The 24,998-nt window shown below is 37.9% G+C and overlaps 1 protein-coding gene across 1 annotated transcript in view; it reads right to left on the bottom strand.

The window, feature by feature from the left end:
* Positions 1-950: 950 nt before the first annotated feature.
* Positions 951-24,998, bottom strand: part of LGR6 (leucine rich repeat containing G protein-coupled receptor 6) — a 134,232-nt gene continuing 110,184 nt past the window's right edge. The window contains exons 7-16 of the mRNA XM_070939894.1: positions 19,335-19,403; positions 18,125-18,196; positions 16,880-16,951; positions 15,585-15,650; positions 14,024-14,095; positions 11,828-11,899; positions 10,310-10,435; positions 8,805-8,947; positions 2,964-3,044; positions 951-2,200 (exon numbers count right to left, since the gene is read on the bottom strand). Coding sequence (XP_070795995.1) covers positions 951-2,200; positions 2,964-3,044; positions 8,805-8,947; positions 10,310-10,435; positions 11,828-11,899; positions 14,024-14,095; positions 15,585-15,650; positions 16,880-16,951; positions 18,125-18,196; positions 19,335-19,403 — 2,023 coding nt within the window. The remainder of the gene's footprint in view (positions 2,201-2,963; positions 3,045-8,804; positions 8,948-10,309; positions 10,436-11,827; positions 11,900-14,023; positions 14,096-15,584; positions 15,651-16,879; positions 16,952-18,124; positions 18,197-19,334; positions 19,404-24,998) is intronic.

The following is a 24,998-nucleotide window of genomic DNA, read 5'->3' as shown; positions in this document are numbered from 1 at the left end:
TCTGGATCCTCATTTTATTGACCTCAAAAGGATGGAAGGCTGAGTCAACCGATCAGTATCGAACTCCTGGCAGCGGGCAGAGTTAGCCTGCAATACTGCATTCTAACCACTGCACCATCATTGCTTTATTTGTTGAATCATTTATTTATTTGATTTTATCACTGCAATTTGATTCCTAGTGGTTCTGAATAAACACTTTTAAATACATGCTTAGTTATATGTAGGAGCATGTAGGAAACATTGTTTTTGACTGATAAATGTGGCTATGTCTCCTTGTATGATTATTATCATGTGGAATTTTTTCCTGTCTCTACATGTGGATACATGTGCAGTCACACATTGCATTGTATAAACATGAATGGATAATCTGTTTATGATTCATGTGCTTTTTTGACAACAGTTCTAAAAGATGACAAGATTGTTACGAGACAGAGACATTGCTATGTAAAGATTGCTTTTTAGTTAAAAAACATGGCAACGGAGCTGAAATCACATTGTTTTCTTGATGTTTCTTCTCAAGTCAGTCCTTTTTAGTTGTTATTCATCGACTAAAGTGATCCATCTATCATAAAAACTAAGAGCTATAGAATGGTATAATTCCTAAAAGGGCAGAATTGCCAGAGTTCTTGTTATCCTGGGCTTGCTATTTTTCTTGGACCTGCAGAAAGATACACAATAATTATGAATTTTTATTTGGGGTGCCTTAATTTCTTAGCCAGCTAGGTATATCCTTGTCAGGTTTCGCATTGCTGCATCAAGAGAGGAGGAGGCAGACCCCAGCAGGCTAGGGTGCAAAGGAATTGCTGTCATTTTTGCTGACCTTGTTTTGAGAAGAAGAAATGCAATGAGACACCTTTCCTCCCAGAAGAGCCACTTGCTCAAGCCGTTGGTGGCTCCAGGAGAGGATCTTGTATGATTCATTTATTTACTGAGAGAATGTGGATTGGCTCTTATAAATGAGATGTGAAGGCTGGTGAAGGTGGTTTAGGGAACAAGGCAATCCAAATGTTGGTCTTTGCCTGTTCTCTGGCTTCTGATGCAATTAGCAGCTCATCTTCGGCAAGATAGGAAGGTTGGGTGGAGAAGCCACTGACATGTCCTCTGGCACTTGCTTTTTGCTGGCAAGGGATCAAAGTCACTGAGGAGAAGCTGTAGGCATCTAGAACTGAGGAACACCTAGGAGGCACTCTAAAGAGATCTGGTGCTTCAAATATATGATCCATATCGGAGAAAGGAACAAGAGCTTGGGTAGAGTCACATGAGCTCTTCTCTGTATCCTCAGAAATACAGGAAACGGCGCAGCTTTCCTGGACCTGATTCTTCTGCTTCAAAAGGCGCAAATCATCTCTAAAATGGGGGTTAAAGAGTAAATAAAGCAAGGGATTCACGCAGGCTGGCAGGGGTAGCACCACCAAGAGCACAGACTTGATGACTTCGGGGGTGATGAGAATGAGGCTAAGCATGGAAGAGAAGGTGAGAAAAGCCACGGGGCAGTATAGAAGGCAGTTGGTGAAAATGAGCCAAGCAACATGTTTGATCATAGCACAGTCCCAGACAGAGTCAAATTCACCTTTCAGCAGGTTGCAATAGAGGCGGATATATGTCCCAGTGATAATGAGAAAGCAAAGCGTATTCACCAGCACCAAAGCTACCATGAAACCCAACATGGAAGGTTTCCCATCAGGAAGCAGGTGGGGCAGACAGAGAGGGGACGCCCCATACTCCCCAATGGAGAAGAGGGGCAACATTGCAGCCGCTGAAGAGAGGAGCAGACAACTTAGGGCACCTGCCTTGATAGTGCCAAAGGAAGGAGCCTTTCCGTACATCCGCATGCATGATACTGAAAAGCTGCACTGGACTGCAGCAAGGGTTAAGAGAAGAATGGAAGCTTCTGAAGCGAAAACAGATAGGAATCCAGTCACTTGGCACCCTGCACCCATCTCCCACCTGGCCCCGTATTTTGCAAAATGACCAAAGGTGACTGCATCCACAAACGCTAGAATAGCACAGTATATTCCCGTCAACATATTGGCTCCAGCAATGGATCCAATGATAAACTTGATCGGGGACAGATAGCCTGGCGAGACAAAGACAACCACTGCAACCAGTCCATTGCACAGCACAGAAACCAGCATGATCAACCAGACACCGAGGCGAATGACCCAGCTTTCAAACAGATAATCGCAGGGCTTGAAAGGACCTGGAAAGAAAGAAAGGAGCCAAATTACTAAAAGAAAGGAAAGTTCACTGCAACAATAAGTGGCAGAAAAACTGCTGAGCACCCATTCAAAAATGTCTTATCCATATCGCCTCACTTGCTTTTACAGATGATGATGATGATGCCAACAGAAGGTTACCAAAATAGAGAGCAGCTGTTCCGAGGCCAAAGGCACAAAGCAGAGCCATGGTAAATTATCTTAATTCACCATTTTAAGGTCATTGCTGCAATCAAAGTTTTGCAGCTGACCTTTCAGAGAAAAACGGTTCATTTGGGATATTATATTTGGCTTCCACTAATTGTAGGAAGAAACAAATAAATAGAAGAATAAAAACTCTTCTAGATTACTGAAAAATCTGCTTATTTTCATCTGTGATTTCAACAGATGCTGTGTTTACACTTTGTGCTATGTCAAAGTGTGGTTTCGTTTTGGATTAGTGTATCATGTGTGATTTCTAAAGTATGTTTTAGGGCTTATTGTGACATGATTTCCCCCCCCCCCCCATATTAGAAGTTAAAATTTTGCTGTATATAAAAAAATGTAATCAAATTGTTGCATTCATTACCATTGCATTATTCCTAACGCAGTGACAAATACATTTCTTATTCTTCTCAATAGCACTTTTTCATGCCACTTTTATTTCCAGGTTATTGTGGGCTTATGTGTTTAGATCAGGGGTATCAAACATGCGTCGTCAAGTCATTGTTGTAAATTATATTGTATGTATTTTGGTAATGTTCTTACCGGGGCTGGGTGTACATTGGATGTTGGTAAGTAGTTTTGAATCATCAGGGTCTGCCTGGAAGTCATCCATGTCTAAGTCATCTAAACAGTATTAAAGAAAGGAAGAATTAAAAGCACATTAATACTTAACTTGTTTTATACTGAAAATGAAACCTTTTTCTTATTTTCTTAAAAGCATGGCTGTTGAAGTGACATAAATATTAACCCTGCTGTATTATACTACTTTACTGGATCTCATACAGCTCATCCTGAAAAAAAAATGTTTGTGACTTAACATGCTAGGAAACTGAAAATAAACCGAATATATATAATAATTGTTAAAAACAAAAGGACAAAAACACATTTCTAGACTAGGAAATTGTCTTTGACTGAAAAATTAGTTCTATCGAGTTACATCCATAAAATAACTACTCTGTAGAGCATTAAAAGGTTGCAGTCTCAAAGGAGATATAGCTACAGTATGTCCCTTAATACCAAATTGGCAGGAATCAAAGGCTATTTCTGTGTTTCCCCCCCTGAAATATTGTTGCTTAGTTCTAAAGGGGCATGTTAGAAGAATTCCAAGTCAAGAGAAGAGAAAGTATTTTCAGAATTCTTTAAATAAATCCCAGGAAATCTAGAACCATATTTTGCTCTTTAATTAAAAGAAGTATTTTTGTGCATGTCGTATTTAATTTTCTAGCTTGCCTTGTGAACATTTTCTAATCTTTAATTTTAGATTTTATGATAAGGGCATTGGGCAGTTCTATAGTAGCATATAGAAAACTTCTGGAAAGTTTTCTTAATGTAGGGTTTTAACCATAGGTGGGATTCAGCCAGTTCACACCACTTCGGGAGAACCGGTTGTTAACTTTCTGAGCAGTTTGGTGAACTGATTGTTGGAAGAAATCATTAGGGCAGAGAACCAGTTGTTAAATTACTTGAATCCCACCACTGGTTTTAACCACTAGTCCTGAATCATCAACAATTTAGGTCCAATTCTAGAGGTGACTCCTGTGACATAGGCTAGCAAATGAACTGTGTATTTCACAGGTACAGACTCCAATAAAGAGAATATTTATAGTTCGGGGTTGAAATGAGATATCCTTGGTGCTCTCTGAACTTGGTTGTTTTCCTGCAGACATTTCATTACCCAAACTAAGTTACATCATCAGTGCTAGTCCAGGTACAGACTTTCATCAGATGCAACTTTCTTTCCTTATTCTGGAATGAATGAAAAGCTGTCTGTAGATTTTCTACTTTTGTCAATAAAATGATGTAAATCCTACCATTAAGTATTTTTCTCTCCAGTGAAGTTAGTTTTCTATCTTCAAGAGAAAACTCACACAACACATAATATGATGAATATTTCCAAGGAACTTACACACACACACACACACACACACACACACAGAGAGAGAGAGAGAGAGAGAGAGAGAGAGAGAGAGAGAGAGAGAGAGAGAGAGAGAGAGAGAGAATTTCAAGTCACTGCTACTTGCTTACAAAGGTAAACCCAGATCCACCTCAGCTGAACTAAGAAGATGCTGGCACCCAGAGAAGGACCTGTTGCCCAGTAGTCTAGACTTTGCTGTTTATTTTCTTGAAGGTGTTGAGAACATGATTTGGGGCAGTTTTAGAAAAGGTGCATATTCTTTTCCCACAAACATCCTGCCAGAAAAGCAGCCTAGTTATACAAAGGGAGCCATACAGAGCTTCCATTGAACTTGTAAGCAAAAAATGACCTTGTATGCTATTGAATGCATAGCAAGACTCAATGGTCTGATGCACACTATATGTAAGACCCCCTCTTTTACTGCCTTGAATCGACTCTGTTTTCTAGTTCTGACTATGGCTGAACTAAAGATTTTCCAGGAAGAGAAGTGAGCAAACCCTTCTTCCCAGTCATTGGCAAGCAGACGCAGAATCACAAGACTCCACTGTAGATGATAAACTAATGTGCTCCTTGATACCACAAAGTTACTGGTAATGCTGGAAGGTGACACAAGAAAATGTGATTATACTCGTGTTGGAATAGTCAAAGTGGGTGTTTTGCTTCCCAAAGAGTGGAAATTAATTCCTACATTAACATGTTCATGACTACACAAACCATCAGGTAACTAACTATCTGTAAGCACTATGTTCTTTGTACCTGAAAGCAGGAGGTGACATAGGAATTGAGTGAGGAAAGGCTATAAGGCATTCCTATATAGTAAATCAACCTACAGTAGGGAAAAATGATAATTGGAGCAGATATCTAGATATCCTATTTTTAAAAATAGCAATGGCTATTTACTGCTTCATGGTGCTTTATAGCACTCTCTAAGTGGTTTACAGAGTCAGCATATTGCCCCTAACAATCTGGGTCCTCGTTTTACTGAACTCAGAAGGATGAAAGGCTGAGTCAACCTTGAGCCACTCAGGATCAAACTCCTGACAGTGGGCAGAGTCAGCCTAGAATACTGCATTCTAACTACTACGCCACCAGAGCTCCTATTATTATTCCTTTATCTCCAAAAATGTAGAGTAAGGGGCTAGATGGGGGAAATTTATGATAACACAAGACGACCAATTAAATATAAATTCTAATAAAACTCAGAAACCATTAACTAGATTGCAAGCAGCGATGTATCCCTTCAATCTTGGAACCATATCTGATCAAATTTGAGGAACTGTTTCCATAGCTATAATATAATATATTAATATAGTATGATAAGACTGTTATACTTTAGGCCACAATTTAAAAACAGGATCTAAAAGGAGCGAGGGTTAGCAAGTCCTCTCTCTCCAGTAGCCTGCATCAAATAAGTTTTCCATTTCAAGTCCACCCTCAGTCTAGTTACTGGGTGTGTGTGTGGGCTGCGTGTTTATGCAATCATGTCATGCAGCAAACAAACAATCAGTGTGGTGGTTTGAGAATTCATATACTTCCATCAATGTTTTTGCATGTCTCTTGCAAATCCACAGAAATCCCCCACCACCACAGATTTGCGGACTAGATAAATCTTCTACCTAGTAGCCACAAGGCATCTAGTTATATAGACTTTTTTTCTGAAGTGAATCTACGTCTTTCTTTTGAAGTACATGTACAGAGGCTGTGATAAAAGACTTGAGACTAGTCATAAACATTACAGAAGCAGTGGAAGTATACAGATGGAGTGATCATCATTTACAGGTAATCCTTGGTTTACAACCATTCTTTTAGTGACCATTCAAAGTTATAGGAGCCGCAGTGGCGCAGTGGTTAGAGTGCAGTACTGCAGGATACTTCTGCTGCCTGCCTGCCGGCTGCCTGCAATTTGCCAGTTTGAATCTCATGAGGCTCAAGGCTGACTCAGCCTTCTATCCTTCCGAGGTTGGTAAAATGAGGACCCAGATTGTTGGGGGCAATATGTTGACTCTGTAAACTGCTTAGAGAGTAATGTAAAGCACTGTGAAGTGATATATATATATAAGTCTAAGTGCTATAGCTAGTGCTAGTGCTATTTCTATAATGGAAAAAAGTGAGTTATAACCAGTCCTTGCACTTATAACATACACACAGCATCCCATGGTCATGTGATCAAAATCTAGGGGCTTGGCAACCAAAATGTATTTACAACAGTTGCAACTTCCTGGGGTCATAGGATTACCACTCGCAATCTTTGCAAAAGCCAGATTCACTTAATGACTGTAGGCAGTGGTGAAATCTAATATTTGTTACTACCGGTTCTGTGGGCGAGGCTTGGGGGGTGGGGGGTAATGTGACTGGGTGGGCGTAACCAATTTTTTTTTTATTTTATTTTTAAAAGCATTTTTTCTACAACCTCTTCGGTGAAGAGGTTGTAAAAAAAAAATGTTTTCAAAAGGCTGTGACGATCCCAGCTGAGTTGCCTGAAAAGCCTCTGTGATCAGGCAACTCAGCTGGGATCGTCAGTGGCATTTAAAAGAAAAAAAGGGTTTTTTTTCTTTTAAAAGCCTTTGATGATCCCAGCTGAGCTGCGTGATCATCAGAGGCTTTTTTTTTTTTTTTACTTTTAAAAGCATTTTTTGGCCAAAGAGGTTGTAGAAAAAATGCTTTTAAAAGTAAAAAAAAAGCCTCTGATGATTGTGCAGCTCAGCTGGGCATGGGGGTAGGCAAGGATTTTTGCTACTGGTTCTCTGAACCACCCGCCTCCATTGCTACCAGATTGGGCGATCCGATCCGAACCGGGAACATTTCACCCCTGACTGTAGGACTCATTTAAGAACTGTGGTGAGTCTCTTAACAATTGTGCCAAAAAAACAACTGCTCCTAAAACTGAGCACAACTCACTTAACAACCACCTTGCTTAACAACAGAAATTTTTATCTCTATTGTGATCGTAAGTCGAGGACTACTTGTATACTTTGTATACAAGTATCCAAAGTATACTTGTATACTTTGGATTTAATTTCTTTTTAACTTTTTCATTAGATGTTTTTTACTGTTGTGAGCCGCCCTGAGTCCGGCTGGAGTTAGGGCGGCATATAAATCTCATTAAATAAATAAATAATACTGTATTGCAGTAGTTCTGGTCCTGTTTGCCAGGAAGTCTGCCTAGAAGGTTGTACTGAAAAGACATCTAAATAAGGCGGAGGTATTGTTGTTAAGGAGAAAGCTTATTCTGGATGGGGTTGTGGTTCTCTACAAACAGACTGGCAATTGGAGAGAGCACTTTGAACTCTGCTGCCACTGGATTCGCAGGTAATAGATATTATTAGGAGAGAATTGGCACACATATGGCTCTAGTGCCAACTATAACCCTTCTTGAACGGACCTGGTTTAGCAACAATCATCATCACCCTGGTTACAACTCATATTGATGAATGCAATGGGACTATTTTTAAAAAGCATCTAAAAAACACAAGTGGTCTAAAATGTGGTCTAAAAGCCAGATTTCTAATAGGAACCAGGTATAGGGACAAGGTGTGCTGGCTACCAATTGTCCACTACCTAAGGTGCTAGGGCTGACCTCTGAAGCTTTAAGCACCTTAGGGCCTCCCTATCTGAAAGACTACCTTTACCTCTAAGCACTTGCCCATTCGATTCCTGTGTGTCTGTGCACGTGTGTGTCTGCATGTGTGCGTGCACGTGCATGTGTGTGCACGTGCACAGTCTTCACTGACTCCTGGTAATTACCTGGACAAGTCCCTGCAGTTTTCTTGGCAAGAGTTTTGGAAGTAGTTTGTCACTGCTTTCTTGCTAATCCTGAGAGAGAATGACAAGCCCAAAGTCACCCAACTGGCTTCATTCAACTCATGCTCTCCTGGTGTCTAGCCTGGTACTTTAAGCAATCTGGCTTTCTTATAATAAATAAATACCCCAAATACAGATAGTCCTCAACCTATGACAGTAGTTGATCCCAAAATTATAGTTGTAAGCTGTTGCACTCAGTAAGCGGTCCCTATGTGACTGGACCCACTTTAATGATATTTTTTGTGGCAGTCATTAAGCAAATGTTATGGTCATTAAACAAGTCTATGGGTTTTGTTTGGGGTTTTTTGCTGGAAACTGGCAAAAAACATTTAAAAAATTGCAATCGCATAACTGAGGGATGCTGCAAATAGCCGTAAAAGTGAGCTGGTCCCAAAATGTGATCATGTGACTTCAAGGGTATGCATGTGCAGCTGTCATAGTTTCAAGATTTGATCATAAGTAGCTTTGGGGAGAGGGCATTATAAATTCAAATGGTCACTAAGTGACCAGTCATAAGTCGAGGACTACATGTAAAAAGAGCTTGGGTAGACTTTCCTTTCCAATAGTATTCCTGCATTTGTTATTATAAGCTATACCTCAGATTTTGGAAATTTAAATTTTGAAAACCTAAAAGGCAGAAGCAGCCTAAAATCAAAACTTGATCTTACAATGATCAAGTCCCAGGGTCCTCTTGTAGCCATCATCATCCTCAGGACTCATGTCCTCTGAGTCCCACTGACTGGAGATTTTGAAGAAGTTGCCACATGCTCCGTAAGCACAGCACTGGTAGGCATAGGGAACCTCCAAAACTCTATGAAAAAGAACATAGGATTATCAGTTATGGTATATGGGTGTAGAATATGCCTTTCTACACCCATATGGGCATAGAAACAGATGTTGGAACTAAAGTGATTTTTTTGTTTTATTTGCAAATTGTACATGGGAAGGGATAAAGTTAAGCTGCAGAATTCCCAGATCAAAGATCTTGACCCTTTAACACTCTCACAATAGAAGGGCATTTTGCATGGGTATTTTTCAAGCAGACTAGTAAACAATCAATAACCCTCCTTTCACACAACTCCTAAAGGTACAGAAGATCATCATTCTAAACATAGCAAGAGACCAATGTCGATTACTTTGCATGTAATCGACACCCAGCACAATAGTCATGTTTATTGCACATAGTATAGTAATATTGAAGACTAAGATTATGCTGTGCATGTCAGTCCAACTAGCACACAGAAAGAGGGCAATGAACAAGAAGCAGGAAGTGCAGAAATAAACTTGTTTAGGATACCTTTGCCAAAAGTATAAAAAATGACAGCCTTTCGGAAGTTAGTGAAGAATGAACATTTCTGCATAGCCACTCAAATGACTTACACCGTCAGGTTTATTTTTTTGGTTTTGCTTTGTTATGAGTTTGCGTATATTGTAAACGGACGATCCAAAACTTAAACCTTTCAGGGTTAGAAATTTAAATTGGTAAAGGTAAGAAATTTTTATGATGTCCAAACTGCTTCTTTTGATTCTGGATATATATGTATGTATATATAAATAAATATATAAATCTTGATTAATTTAACCATCACTCCCTCTCTCTGGAAACTAATTTTGTAAATATGATTAAGAATTCCTGATAGATAATTTCTAGCGCCATTTTCATAGAACTGTATTTCCCAAAATTGTTTGGGAAAGATAAAACAATTAAATGGGCATAAATAAGTATATGCTTGTATCATATGTTTGTGCCTTCCTAGTATTCTCTGTGTTTACAGGAATGTAAAATATGGAAATTCTGCACCCTATTTGCATAGTTTATTGCTTTATATTCCTGCAAATACAGAGATCGTTTAATCTCTTTATACAAACAGAACTAATCTTGTATTAGCTGCCTGTATTATAACCAAATGGGTGCTTTCTTTGTATCAGACTGATAGGTTACCATGCTGATTGCTTTGTGAATGTGAGTTTGGATGATGCCCATGACAAGCCATTCAATGGCTCATCAATATCTCAAGTCAATGATGAACACAGAGTGCAAGCAGGAGCTGCTCAAACCTTTAGCTGAACTGAATTATATGGTACTGCCTAGTAAAGACATAGACAGTAAAAGGCAGATCAAAGTAAATTAAGTTTTAGCCTTGGGAAGCCAGAAATTAGAAATGAAGTTCACCGTATCTTGGGGAAACTTTCTTTAGGGAATGCTTCAGACAGTGCAGGATTGCCTTTGAGCTTCAGATGAGTCAGTCCACCCAAGCCAGCCAATGGAAGCATCACCAGTTGATTGTCAGTCAAATCCCTGTGAAAAACAAAAGCACAGGACCCATTGGAATAGATAGAAAGTGGCGTGGGGGACTCAGTGCAGCAGCATCTCAGAACATTGCTGCTTCAATTAAGTTTTGCGTTCGGTTCTTGATTATTTTAAAGCTAATAAGTATTTTGGGGATGAGTTGATGGGCTATTGCTGTGAATAAACCAAGAAAGAAGCACGTGTCTCTATCAGGATTAAGAGTAAATTGATACCTATACTTTTGTATGCCTTTTAGAACCAGGCCTACACCAGGTAATAAATTAATAGCAGTGATGAGTTGGGACTATGCTGTGTTTGTACTGTATGGGGACAGGCAGGAAAAGTTTGATCAGTGGTTTGGCCCTGGAAAGAAGCAGTTATGATTGCCAACCTGTAAGAGAAGAGATTAAAACAGCTTCTCTCATGTGACATAGTTTTGATATCTTAGAAATGCAATATGAATGCTTGGCTCTATAAACAGATTTACTGTGTTCCTTTTAGTCTCATACATGGTTGTAGCACATTAACATTGCAGAACATGGTAAACATCAGTATAACGATCCGTTATACTCTGCAGACCATTTTTATTAGTCCCTGCTAGCCACTCACCTTACAACCACAGCTTTTATAGAACTAGGGGCACCATTACATTACATTACATTAGTGTCTTTATATTTCAGTTTTCTACAAAACGCAATAACTAAGATGGCTAAAACACAAAGACTCATAAAACAAAACATAATTAAGACACAACAACAACAATGAACTCCAGGAAAGAACATAGACATTTTCTGGGGGGAAAGAAGCATATATTCTTATATTTATGAATTATGTTCGATATAGGAAAATGTAGTATTATGCTTAGTCCATCATTTTGACAGTTCTGCCTTGCTTCTTCCCTATTACAGACTCTGATACTTCTGCTTACGGTTGCAGTGTCACCAGTTTTGAATACCTTATTTCAATCAATAAGATATCAATATTATATCCAAATATTTCCAGCTTAGATGATGAAGCTTAATAGTTTGCTATTTCTATGCAGGCTACCTAAATTTGTCATGATTCCTTGAAGCTAGGGAACTCAGTTTGTGTACCTGATCTTCTATCTTCAGCCATCATCTTTAAAGAAACCAAACAGATTTTTCTTTTTTCTCCTTCTGTTCATGCATTTTATATCTTTGCCATATATCATCCATTTATGTTTAAGCAATGAAAAAAGGGGAAGGCACCCTTAAGCCAAGTTAATCGCCAGGTCACTACAATAGTTGATATGTCCATATAATTTACTCAGCAATAAAACCAAAGTGGTTTGCCATGGCCGCCTTCTGGGAAATTTCCCAATCACCCTAAGGCTTAAATGTCTATGGAGAGCATATATCTGTCCTATGCAATGTAACTTACAGCTTGATGAGGGAATGAAGAGTCAGAAAAGCTTCAGAGTGGATAAACTGAATGTAATTCCAACTCAGGTCTCTGCAAAGCAAAATAGATATTGTGATGGAAAATATGCTTTATATTAGTTTTTCCCAACTTGCTACACTCTAGGTAGCAATTTTACTTACAATAATTGATTTATATATATATTTAATCAATTTTGTTGTCTGGGAATTATCAGAATTATAATCTAACATATTTAGAAGGCATTAGAGAAGTCAAATGTCAGACTATAGATGCTGATCCTGTTGCTTTGCACAGTTACCCATTATAACCATATGTTACCCATTAAATTCATATGTTCAATTTAATTATTGGGATGCCAACTTTTTGAAAGTCAAAGAGAATTTCTGAGAATTCCTGAATTGTGCTCAGAGAAATTCGTGTTTGCATGAAGACTTATGGATAACTTCTCTTTTGCAGAATATCTGTTTTTATTAACCACACATGTCTTTATTGCAACTGTATTGGAAATCCATTTTTAGCAGCCATATTTTCTTATCTGACTTGGTCTACATTCCACTTTTTATACATAAACAAGTGTTATACAGTTTATACAGTTGGTATACATAATACTTGCAATCTGCTGTGAAGGACATTGATTAGAAGAAGGCAACACAGTACCATCTAAACCTTAGATGACAATTCCTACCAGCGTGTGCTGGTATGAGCAATGGCAAAATTGCCTGGCACTGGGTTTTAGATGTACTAGGGAATTCTTTAAAAATAATAAATTTAAAAATATAAAGTATCTGGTAACATAACAAGCTATTTGAGGTGGCCAAATAATTTCTGGGGGAAAAAAAAATTTCTATAACAAAGCTGCTTTCAGAAATTCCAAAGACTTCTTATTCTCAATTGTGCCCTTTGCATGCAAAATGATTTCCAGATCAAAACAAATTATTGGATAATTAATGATAGACCTCTCTCTCAGTGAGGAGATAAAACAGATTTTCTTTTCCATTCCCATCTCTCATTATACCTGGAAGTGCCCCACACTCAGGGGCACTCAGGAACTGTCGAAGTGACCTAATTATTTGATGCCATCTCTATAGTTTATTTATTTAGTTATTGCTATAGTTATTGCTTTCCATGTGCCATTGCCTTTCATGTATAGTACTTAACTAGGGCTACCACAAATAGTCTTCAAAAATTTGATGACTGATAGATTATTTACTGTCATCTAGTCGGCATCCAAACATTTTCAGCCCAAATACAACAATACGGAAGCATAAGGAGCAATGAACATGGAAGTAATTCTCCATATGGCAGCTTATACAAGTTGTTTGCTCTCGGCACTTTTGTTTCTACTATTATCCATTTGGAAAAAGCTCTTAGAAACTGGAGCATTTTTCCTGGTTTGTCTTTTTCCAAACTTTAAACTTCTAGTGTTTGTGTGAGAGAGAGATTGTGTGCCTCTGTGCACATTTGAATAAGTTATGTAGTGCTATTAAAATATCTTCAAACCCATATTCCAAAACCTTTAGTCAGGAAACTGGTATAGAGAAAGGGACAGAAATCAACACTCGGGGCTTTGAGGTTAAAAGAATTGGCATATAATTACTTTTTGCAGAGCAGTTAAAACAGTTGACAGGCTAGCAAGGCAAATTAATGGTGAATCTTGTTTATTAAATATTTTGTAGATAAAAAAATGGAAATATTTTGGAATGTGCATCAGTTTCTCCTCCTGTTTGTGATTTTGAAGAAGGTAACATATCGTAGTTTTTTCAAGTGTGTGTGAGAGAGAGATGACACTACAAAGGCAGCTTTCCCCAATATGATGTCTTCCAGATGAGTAGAACTTTCACTCCCCAAATCCTTACCTAGCACAATCATTAGCCATGCTGGCTAGTGATTGTAGAGTCAGAGGACATATATTATAACCCAACATTTCTGGAGAGTACCAGGTGGGAAAGACTTATTTTGCGTTCATATTTTAAACTCATTTTGTGGAGTGCTTTTGTAGGCCTGAGTCTATGCTTAACTATATTGGGATCAAATGTTGGGTGACCATGGGCTAACAGGCCAATTCGTTTGAAGAATTCTTTATATAATTGAGCCTGTAATCTTGCCAAGAGCACAAAGCCTTACTCAGTTCACAATCTCCTGACTCTTTTCTTCTATCACAGAAGGCCCTGAGAATCCCCTGCTGGCTGTACTTACAGGGAGCGGAGGGCTGTGAGCTGCCCAAAGGTGTCTGCTCCAATTTCGTGGATACAGTTGTGCTGAAGGCCACTGCAAAGACAGAAAGGCTGCAATGAGAGAGAAAAACTTGCTTCACTGGCAACAGAAGAAAGCACTTCTGCGAAGAAGGTTACATCCATTAAGGATTGCATGGGATTCAAATTTCAAGGGGAAAGTGGGTCAAGGAACATACCCACCCAATTCTCTCCCACCCTTTCCCCCCTGAAGAGCCTCAGGCTTGGGGCAGTGCACCATTCAAATCAAAAGCGTGCAAGTAACAACGTTTCTTTTTACCAAGAGTTCCCAGGCCTCTTCAACATCTGCTCCTGCTATGGAGCTTGGAGAGCTCCATGACACCAGATGATATTCTCAGCCACAAGAATACCATATCTAAAGGGAACAGGCAGAAAACACTGGGGACTCTGTGCTTTCATGTCTTGCTTTCACTGTAACCTTTGTAACTCAAACTCAGTTACAAAATATTTTGGAGGGTCCCATTATTCTCAGCACCAGAACAATACAAAGATTAATTCAAGCTTTTATGTTATCTACTGGGCACAATAAGAAAGGAAGGTTTAGTTTACTTTACTTTACTTTATTGTCAGTGTATCTCATACAAAGAAATTAAATGCCATCTTCAGTGTACGTTATTATAAAAATAAAACACAAACACACATCCTTCACATTCTATGCAATTGAACTGAAAACCCCTGATATTGCATTAATATTGCACTATACAGTAGAATTCAATATAGTTACTGCTCTGGGATAGAAGCTGTTTTTCAGACTATTTGTCCTTGTTTTTATTATCCTATATCGTCTGCCACATGGTAATCGTTCAAAAAAAAAGGGTGCCCAGGATGAGATGGATCTTTCAGAATGTTTTGAACTTTCTTAAGGGAGCTATAAAGCTCTTCCAAAGAGGGGAGAGGGCAACCAATGATCCTCTGGGCAATGATGTTAACCCTCTGGAGCACTGTCCTATCTGCCATTGTGCAATTGGCAAACCATACACAGGTGCAGTAAGTTAAAATACTCTCTATGGTGCAGGGGTAGAAGGCCACCAGCAGTTTTTCATTCAGTTGCTGTTTCCTGAGAAGTCTCTGGTAGTATAATCTCTGCTGGGCGCTTTTGGCCAGTGCTGCAATGTGAGCGCCCCAGGTGGGGTCCTCTTTTACGATAACCCACAGAAAATTAAAGCTGGCCACTTGCTCCACTCAGTCTCCATTGATAAGCAAGAGCTGGATGTCTGATCTATTCCTTCTATAGTCCACTATAAGCTCCTTGGTCTTACTGGTGTTAAGGACCAAGTTCCACACCATGAAAGCAAGCGGTCCACCTCATCTCGAAGGTGGGAGGGCAGAAAGTGATAGAAAGAGAGAAAGAACATCACCCCCCCCACCCCACAAATCTCTGAGATATAAAATTTTCAGAGGAGTCCAGACTAGGTCACTGTATACCAGGTTTAACCTCTCAGTTGTTCACACATACCTACTTGGTTACTTGGATTTGGGGATTTCACAGCAAAGCTTACACTTACATTTCTTCCAGCTTCTGGCACTGGTGAAAACTGGGCAGTTTCTCAATGTGATTGTGCGCAAGCTCACTGTGTGGAAAATAACAAAGGTTAGAACAAAGTCAGTCTTCTTAAAGGCCCTCTTGGCATGCATCTGGTACACAGGAAGGGAGTGCATGACCTCAGGCTATGCAGCTGGGGAAGCAGGAAACCCCACAGACAGGTAAATCTTCTTGTACCCAACTGATGTTTGGCACTGTTCCTTTTATTCATTTCATTATCTGGTATTATTCTTTGATTACCCCAATCCATTTCTTATTAACTTGTCTACTACACCCAATTTAATAATAAAAAAACCCAGTGCTATAAACAACTCTTATCTAGTGTTTTTCCAAGACAACAGAAGGGCTTTGAAGCCCTTCAATAACAGCCCAAATATTAAGGGACAGTCCAGCAACAAGTGGAAAGCTGCTACGAGTTCTCCATCACTGCTTTAGAAGATGACAAACACACATTGTCCCCACATGTAAGAGCAACATAACATATGCTTTCATGCTGCTTCTATTTATGTAAGGTATTTTTGAGCGATGTTCAAAATAACATAACTTAAAAAGAATAGAATAAATAAAAAATGTTCAGCAGGGACACATCCCAAATATTAATAAATGTAATGCCATTACATCACTTTAAACAGCTTTGTTTGTGTGCTGGGAATATTCAAATGCTCGATTCTTATTCTACACCCCCCCCCATGTCTCAATTGCAGCAGGGTTTCCATCAACTTGCACTAAAGTATTTTTGATTTCAGATATGAATTTTTTTTCTCTCCACCCCCACCTTTGCTTTTTTGCAATCAGGACTCTCAATTTATGCAAGAAATCTGAAAAAGGACACAGATATAATCATACAATTCCCTTATTATCAGTTCCTGGAATGGAGAAAGGAGGCAAATGAAACACTTGTCAGGACTGTACAAAAAAACCCTTATAGCAATAGCACTTACACTTATACACCGCTTCATAGTGTTTTTCAGTCCTCTCTAAGCAGTTTACAGGCTCAGCATGTTGCCCCCAACAATCTGGGTCCTCATTTTACCCACTTCGGAAGGATGGAAGGCTGAGTCAACTTTGAGCCTGGTGAGATTCAGCCTGGCAAATTGCAAGCAGCCGGCAGTCAGCAGAAATAGCCTGCAGTACTGCATTCTAACACTGCGCCACTGTGGCTCTTATATCTGATCAGCAAAAGACCTGTAAATGGTGTATTGGTAATAAAGGCAATTCCCCAAAGCCTGAAGAAAGCAAAATGCACGTATAACTCACAGAACTCGTAGGCTGGCCAACTGCTGACACATTCCTCCAGGAAGCAAATGGATTCCAGCCTGGGTTAAAGTCCTGCAGGAGAAGGGGAAAAGCATACTTCACACCATCCTTTACTTCTTCAAGGGCTCAGGATAGCCCAAACCAGGATAGTCAGTGGATAGATTGTTCAATGAATGATTGGTGTTACATGAAAAGATATTTACCACATAGCATGTGAATATCTCCTTGGCATTGTGGCATAATTTCCAAGACTATAATGTACTCAATTATTTGAAGGAAATTAAGAAAACAACACAGAGATTCCCCCCACCCCCGAGTTTCTAAACTCACATAATCCTCTGTTATCCAGTAGAAAAATGAAACAGGGAAATGGATATATAATTGGTTCTACAGCTGTGCTTCGGTAAAACAATGCAGAATAATGGTACTTTTCCAGATATAGGAAGATACAAAGATTTATGTGAGGTGGCATTGCTAAAAATGATGTGCAAACATGCTTTCTCAGTTTTTCACTTTCCTGAAAGATTATGTTTTTGGGAACAGGGATGGGAAAATGATGGTTCTCCAGATGTTGTTCAACTAAAACTCACAGCTGTCCCAGTCTGCATCACTGAGGTAAGGAATGCTGGGAGATGCAATACAGCAACAATGTGTGCTGAGTTAGCATCTGATACCAAATGGGAGCAATTAGGCTGCTTCTTGAGCATGACAGAAATTTGAGTAGGCAAAATATGCATTTTGGGTCAGAAATGAGGACATTGGCAGTATCTTTCTGCCTTAGAAATCAGTGACACAACACATTCACACATATAACAGCATCCACAGCAAAGCACAATGATGCCAAAATGACAATATGAATTTGATGACATCATAATACAAATAAATAGTTGCATCCTGATGTCTAATGCGAATCTCACAACTGGCGGCAATTGCATGAGGGTATAGTCACACAGGTTTTATCTTTTCCCTCCTTACTTCCTCTCTCTGGGGCTCTCACGCACAGAGATGTTCACAGAACGGGAAAGCAAATGATGAAGGTACTGCAATGTCATGACACAAATGCCACCTTTATGCACACTATGCATAAATATGAAAGAACAGACCTTAGGTTATTTATATCACAATACTATTTCGTCATTCCGTCATCATCAGGATTAGAATGAATGCTTATGATATTACTTGTAAATATAATTGGAAGATGGGGGATCAATAAATGGCCCTGAATTTTATGGTGCTGGTTCTTACATAATTTGAAGTACAGGATTTCCAGCAAATGCTTTCTCTGGAATAGCCTGGAGGTTGTTGTTATGGAAGCCCCTTTAAACAAACAAACAAAAATGCTAGGATGGTTAAAAGAAACAGAGCAAGAAAAGTAAAATTTACTGCACAGCTGTATGAATATTGATTGAATGGGACAAATGGACAGATTTTTCTTTTGCTGAATCCACGTGGCTGGAAGCTGACATAAATCATGCTTCCCAGCTGCACGAACATGCAAACATATTAATAATTTTATTTTATTTGCCAAATGAGCAATTCATGTATCCTGCATGAAAACAAAAATTGTATTTGAATCCTCCAGCTACTCCATCATATAAGTATGTTTGTGTGTATAGTTTTATGGGACATAAATATGGAATGAAAATTGTAAACCAAATACCATAATTAACTTTTTAGTAAATCTGAATTAGAGCAATTGTCTAGTATCATATGGCAATCAGGAGTTCTATCATTAGAGTATGGATTATCAAGCACAAGAGACATCCTCTTTGTTCAAAGAAGTCAACAATGTAAACTTGAAAGTCTACATCTGTATCCTGGGAGCAGTGTAATTTCATGTCATCAAGGCAACTAAAGTATTCAGTTGAGGTGAATGCAGAAACTGGAAGCATCATCCACACAATTAGGAGCATGCGGATATACAGTACCTTAATGCCTGGGAAATCTACTCATAATGCATGAACCTTGCTTGAGATGTCACAAATTGTCTATGTCATAAAAGAATGAATGGACTTCAGTGAGGTGGAAAAGAGAATTCTACCGAAAGTAATAATTAAAAGCCCAAAGCTTTTTCTGGGAGCCGAGAAACAGCAGGAGCAGCAAAAATTAGTCAAGGAAAAAGGAAAAAGAAAAGTATATCCTGTCAGTTCTGTGTGCTTTTAATGGCTCTATCCAGACCTATAAGTGTATACATATGTCATCACTGGGGTCAAAGCCATTGTTAATAAAGCTCACAGCAGATTCCATGCTGGTAATTAACAGTATGAAAGTTTTTCAATACATTAATGATGTCTGTGAAACATTTACTGTCATGCAGGATATGATCAAGCAGAATTATGGAGAAATGGTGAAAGAATGCCCATTAGGGTTTGGGATGGTAGTTTGCCCACATTAGAGTTGAGCCCAAATGATCTGTTTGAACATTATTCTTACAGAAAGAAAATAAAAGTCTTACAGCTCTTGAAGTCTATTGAGTGACTTAATCGCCACTGGGAATTCCACCAGCTCATTATAATTTAGGTCCCTGGGAGAAAAACAAAAGTCAAAATCAACATTAAGAATTTTGGAAACACTCACCAGAGTGTAACATATTGCAAAGGATTAGGAACAGTTACTAGGAGATGAGTTTTCCAGAATCATTCTGTCACATGACTTTAAAAAAACATGATATTTCAAAGAGATGTTATAAGAATCATTTGGTCTGGGCCCAAGTAGCCTAGAATCTCAAAGGGAAATTGTGGGTTGTTGTTTTTTTTTTTTTTTTTTGGCTCTATAACAATTGTTCCTGGTGTCTTCTCTTATATATGTGCAGACTGCCATTTTAGTTTAACCTAATATTTTAGTGTCCTGCTCTATTCCCTTTATTATCCTAAAATAATGGGAATATAAGAAAATATTTTTTCTCTGTCTGACAGTCTCCATATTTGTTGAAAACACATCTGGCTGAGGATTCTTGGAACAGTAGTTCAATACATTTGGAGGATCCCAGGCCAGTAAAGGCTACTTTAGTGTATGTTTAAATGTTACACTTTCTTTGAAACTCACTCTGACAGCAGCAAGAGCACCCTTGAAGCTAATACAGCAGCCTCAGTATTTGCTGCCAGGATAAATGATGTATGACAACTTTAAATACATGTAAAGAATGCACCTGCCATTCTAATAACCCATCATTTACTTACCTGGTTGACAGACAGGTATTTGACACATTTTCCAAAAGAGATAAAAGTCTAAAAATGTATTGTTCCCTCATTGGACATGTCACATATAGACTAGTTCCTGGATCTTAGAAAAATGGCAGAATACCCAAACTCTGATAAATATTTTTTCATACAGTCCAACCTTTAATACATGAGCTTGTAAAATTGCCCAAATGATGTTCTAAGGATGGTGATGCTGGAATATCGTATATTATCACATGAATGAGCATCATTAAATATTTAAGGAGAAAGTGAGATTATACATGCTCTTTGTGTGATAAGGTCCTCAATATTAACACTTCTTTTCTGTGGTCAAAATGTGTCATTCGTACTTTCATTTGTGGATTTGAATTAATCCAGATTTTTGTAGAGAGGATTCCCCAGAATTCTATTGTTAAAATAGTGGTTTAATGAAAATATTGTTTTCAGTAGTATAAAAACTTATCAGTCATAATAATATTTTTATCGTTGGGCTTTGATGGATAGATGGAAATGAATGTATCCATAAAAATCACATAATTACAATTTCCTTGACATCTACCATTTCAGTTCCAAGTATTTCTTTCCTATGATATAAGTTTTACATGAGAATGAAAAGTTGGTACAAAGTTAGCAAATCCCAAAGGTTCTTGACATTGTTAGATTAGCACCATTTCAGATAAAGTTTTTATAATTACTTGTAAGGAATCAAAGCATGAAAAAAATTGTTTTGTTAGAGACAATATACCTGATGCCACGTTAAAAGATCACAAGATGATGGACAAATAGACAGATAGACAGACAGGCAGACAGATGTGAAATAAGTAAGTTGATTCATAACCAGTTTGTTCTCTGTTTATATACAGTAGCTTGCCACTGTTGGTAGAAATATGGATTTTTTCTTCAGTATTCCCCCTTAGAATCATATCACCATCAATACTGGCAAGGTAAATTATTGTATATAAACCCCACATTCAATAGCATTGAGTGTTGATATATAGCAAATAAGCTATCCATATGTCTAGCTCTATAATGAAAATAATGCTAAGCAGAGTCTTCTGTGAATCCAAGGAAACTGGCAGCCCTATGATCTATTGTAGAAATGGTAGACAAAACAACACATTACTTGACAATGAATACAATTAGCAACAACGCCCCTTTTTGTGTGTTTTTATACTTCCTTTTAAAGTGCTCTGATCCAACACCATTTTTAAAAATGTAGTTGACTAGAAAGGCAAGAATTTTTGGCTTGCCTTTCTAGCCAACTACATGTACCTACAGGAATAGTTCTTCCTCCATGAATACTGGCATTCTTTGTGATGTTGAGAGCAAATATGTATAAAGCGTCTGCTTGGCTGAGATAGTATACATGGCATTTTAAGCAGGTCTGTGTAAAAAGAGGAGCCGTCACTGAATTTAGTCTGCAAATGCATTTCTTGAAAAAAATAAATTATATCAGACACAAACAATCTGTTCGTACAGTGAAGAAACTTTCTCACAGGTTATTCTTACAAATATTAATTTTAGCAAGTGCAAAAGAAGAATGCTATTTATGAAGCCTTTGTAGTTTAAGCATGTGCATTTGGAGAAAATTGAATGGATACAACTGCAGAATGGAAGGAAATAAATGTTAGTGCTGGAGGAATATTGACAGAGAAGATCAACATATGCCATTAAAAATATGAAAGAAAAATCACATAGGTACAAGGAGAGACCAGGAGAGAGAATACATTTAGACAGAAAAAACCACTTAATTTGAGTACTTGCCAAGACTTAGGTACAGAATGTATTTCAATATATGAAAAACAGAATTTGAAAAATAACTACCATAGATAGTGTTTCTTTCACTAATGAGGAACCAAAGCCTGCATTTCTCCCATATTCACTTTCTGGGGGTGGTGATATTATTTGTTGTTATAGATAGTAGATGGCTACATTTAAGAACTTTTGTCAAGATAATTTCTAGAAAAAAAAGAATTATTATAGCGCAAATCTGAATGAAACAACTTCCTCAGTTTTACAATACTTTGACTATCCTCAAGTCTTTAGGATTCTCTCTAGGTCAGCCATCCCCAAATTTTTGTCTTCCAGCTGTATTGGATTACCAATCTGACAATACTCAAGAAACATCTGGAGAAGATAATTTTATGGGAGGTTACTCACAGTAAACCTTGCCACTGAAAACTGTGCCAGGGACATTTCTCTGTAGTACTACTGTGGAACTGATGACTTCACAAGGGCATTGTGTGCAATAACAACAGCAACAATATTGAATTATTTATGGACTGAAATAAAGATACCGTAGGCTATTAAATAAGTATTTAAACTGAAATATATTACCGATGGCAGCAATGTAATACCATGTAACATTCAGGATGTTAACTTTGGCAGGTTATTCCCCATATTTCATAATATTTCTGAAAGAGACACTGTTCTAGGTTTGTTAATTCCTTCAGGCTGTGCAAGTAGACTATTTCAAACTATGAGATCTCATTTCCTTTTTTATTACAACCCCTAGGTCCATTCAATGGCAGCAAATTAAAACCCAGAGTTCACAGGTAAAACACAGATAATTCAAGCAAAAGAAGAGAGCAAGTCTAAGCTGAAACCCAGCCAAGAATGCATAGTTAAATTTATATATTTTTTTCTAGAAAAATCAAGTCCAGTTTTTCTAATGACATTTTCTTTGTTTCAGTTGTTCAATAGTGGAAGTAAGGGTAGAGAAAAAGCTATCTTGCTGTTGATATTATTGAATAATTGGGAATAAAAAAATTCTCACTTTCTACAACAAATTATTAAGAGATATTCCAATAATCCCTGAACTGATTAGCCTTTTGCTGACCCATGAACATCCAAAACTGATACGTAAATAAGCAATTAAGAAATCCACTATGGGAGATTTCTAGATAGGGTTGGGAACTTAGCCACACCATCATTTCAAAATTTCATTTATATCAAAATAGGCTCATTATTAACTCCCCTGCATTGTTTAAAATGCTAGCAGCTCTACATTTCAGACTAACATTTCTACTCTGCAGATACTGTTTCTCCTAGGAAAATACAATTTGGTCGCTGGCCGGATCTCTCTTCAGTTTGGAAGGTGACTGATTGATTATCATAGGTATCAACTAGACAATATCTGGAATATTATTTATGTTAGTTATCTAGGAATTATAGGAATTAAGATCCAATTTATGCAAATAGGATATCAAATTATCAAATTCTGAGTTTTGTTCAATAATTGTCACCTGACATCTTTTTAAAAATATTTTTAAAAAATAAATAACTCAAGGTGGCCATCTTACCTGATACTACTTCCCGAGACTGAGACTTGGACTGAATAGGACAAAGTCACCCAGCTGGCTTTCATGCCTAATGCAGGAGTAGAATTCATAGCTTGAGGCATCCTTGGTATTCTCTGAGCTTGGTTATTTTCTTGCAAAAGTTTCATTACCCACACTAGGTAACTGATAATGTTACCTAGTCTGGATAATGAAACATCTGCAAAAATACAGCCAAACTCAGAGAACACCAAAGACCCCACATTTCAACCCTGAGCTACAAATATTCTCTTCATCAAGTCACAGTCTCCCTGTTTCTTGTATTGAATACACAGGCCGCTTTTATTAACAAAAGCATTGAATAAAATAAAACAAGAAGAGAAAACGGAAGAATTTGGAATTCCGCCCCAAGCCACCAAAAGAAAAGTTTCCCCTTATCCGGACAACACAAACTAGAAATAAAAAAAAAATAATATGAAAAGAGATTATTACCATCCATACTAACAGCCTTCCGGAGCTCAGTGATACTGCCAAAAATAATGAGGAATGGGTGTGAGAGGAAAGATCATAAACTACTATGCAAATTTACAGCTGTCCAGTTAGGTTTCGCACCTAGTATATCTTTTAAAGTTGGAATCTTTTAACATTTCTCTCTTTCTCCTGGAAAAGTAATATGCCAACTGAAGTTGTTATTGCTCTGGAAAACCTCCATAGACTCATATTTAGAACATGAATCTGTGTTTATTTAAGAGTAAAAGTAAATTGGCAGTAGCAAAATTATGATTGCTGGTTTAGGCTACTAGAGTTATTACCTTGAACCAACAACACACAGCTTGAGTCTAATAATAACTTGTGAGGGGGCAGAAAAAGGGAAAATAAAATAAGAAATCAGAAAGGGAGCAAGAGATGGTGAAAGCTTCAGCTTAGTGTTTGGCCTATCAGAAGCTAGTGGTTCTGCATAGGAAGCCAAGATGAAACTGCATGGAATGGAATCATCACTTCTTCCATAGAACACCACACATTTGCAGCTAATAAACCTATTGCTGATGACACGAGATCAGACACTAGGCCTGAAACCAGTCTGGGATCTTTAAAATCCTGTTCTAAGTTCCTTCCAGGAATTTAAGCTGTCATTGTCACTCTGTGACTGTTCCAAACCAAAAAAAAGGGGTCCCCTAGTACTTCCAGACTTTTTCACACAACATTATTTTAGTTCTGTTGACTATTTTCCCCCTAAAGCTACTAAATATTTTGACTGCTTTCCTGAGTTTTGCTGGAAATATTAAGTATGCTTTTTGTGAAGTGATAAAATGGTCAACTTCCAAATATTGCAAACAATAAGGGAGAGTACAATACTGTATACCTAAAGTAAACAATAAACAACAAAATTGAGAATAGAACATCAGCTTTATGTAGGGAAATACTATAGACAAAAGCAAACTCAATTTTTTGGATTTTGTAAACTATGGTAGGGATAGTAGGGATGACAAATTTGCACATCACAGTAAGTCAGAATTTTGTCATTGTGATTAAACAAGTGCCTACTTCTATCTTAACAGGAATATTAATCAAGACTTCACACTACCACAATTTCCATTCCCCAGTTCCTTAAAAATAGTCTAAAGATGATGCTTTATCATCTTTTTTTATTAAGATTGCAGT

This window comes from Pituophis catenifer, unplaced genomic scaffold (genome assembly GCF_029215685.1).
Source record: "Pituophis catenifer annectens isolate HBS135680 unplaced genomic scaffold, rPitCat1.0.hap2 SCAF_3, whole genome shotgun sequence".
Lineage (NCBI taxonomy): Eukaryota > Metazoa > Chordata > Lepidosauria > Squamata > Colubridae > Pituophis > Pituophis catenifer.
This window is presented reverse-complemented; position numbering and strand designations above follow the sequence as displayed.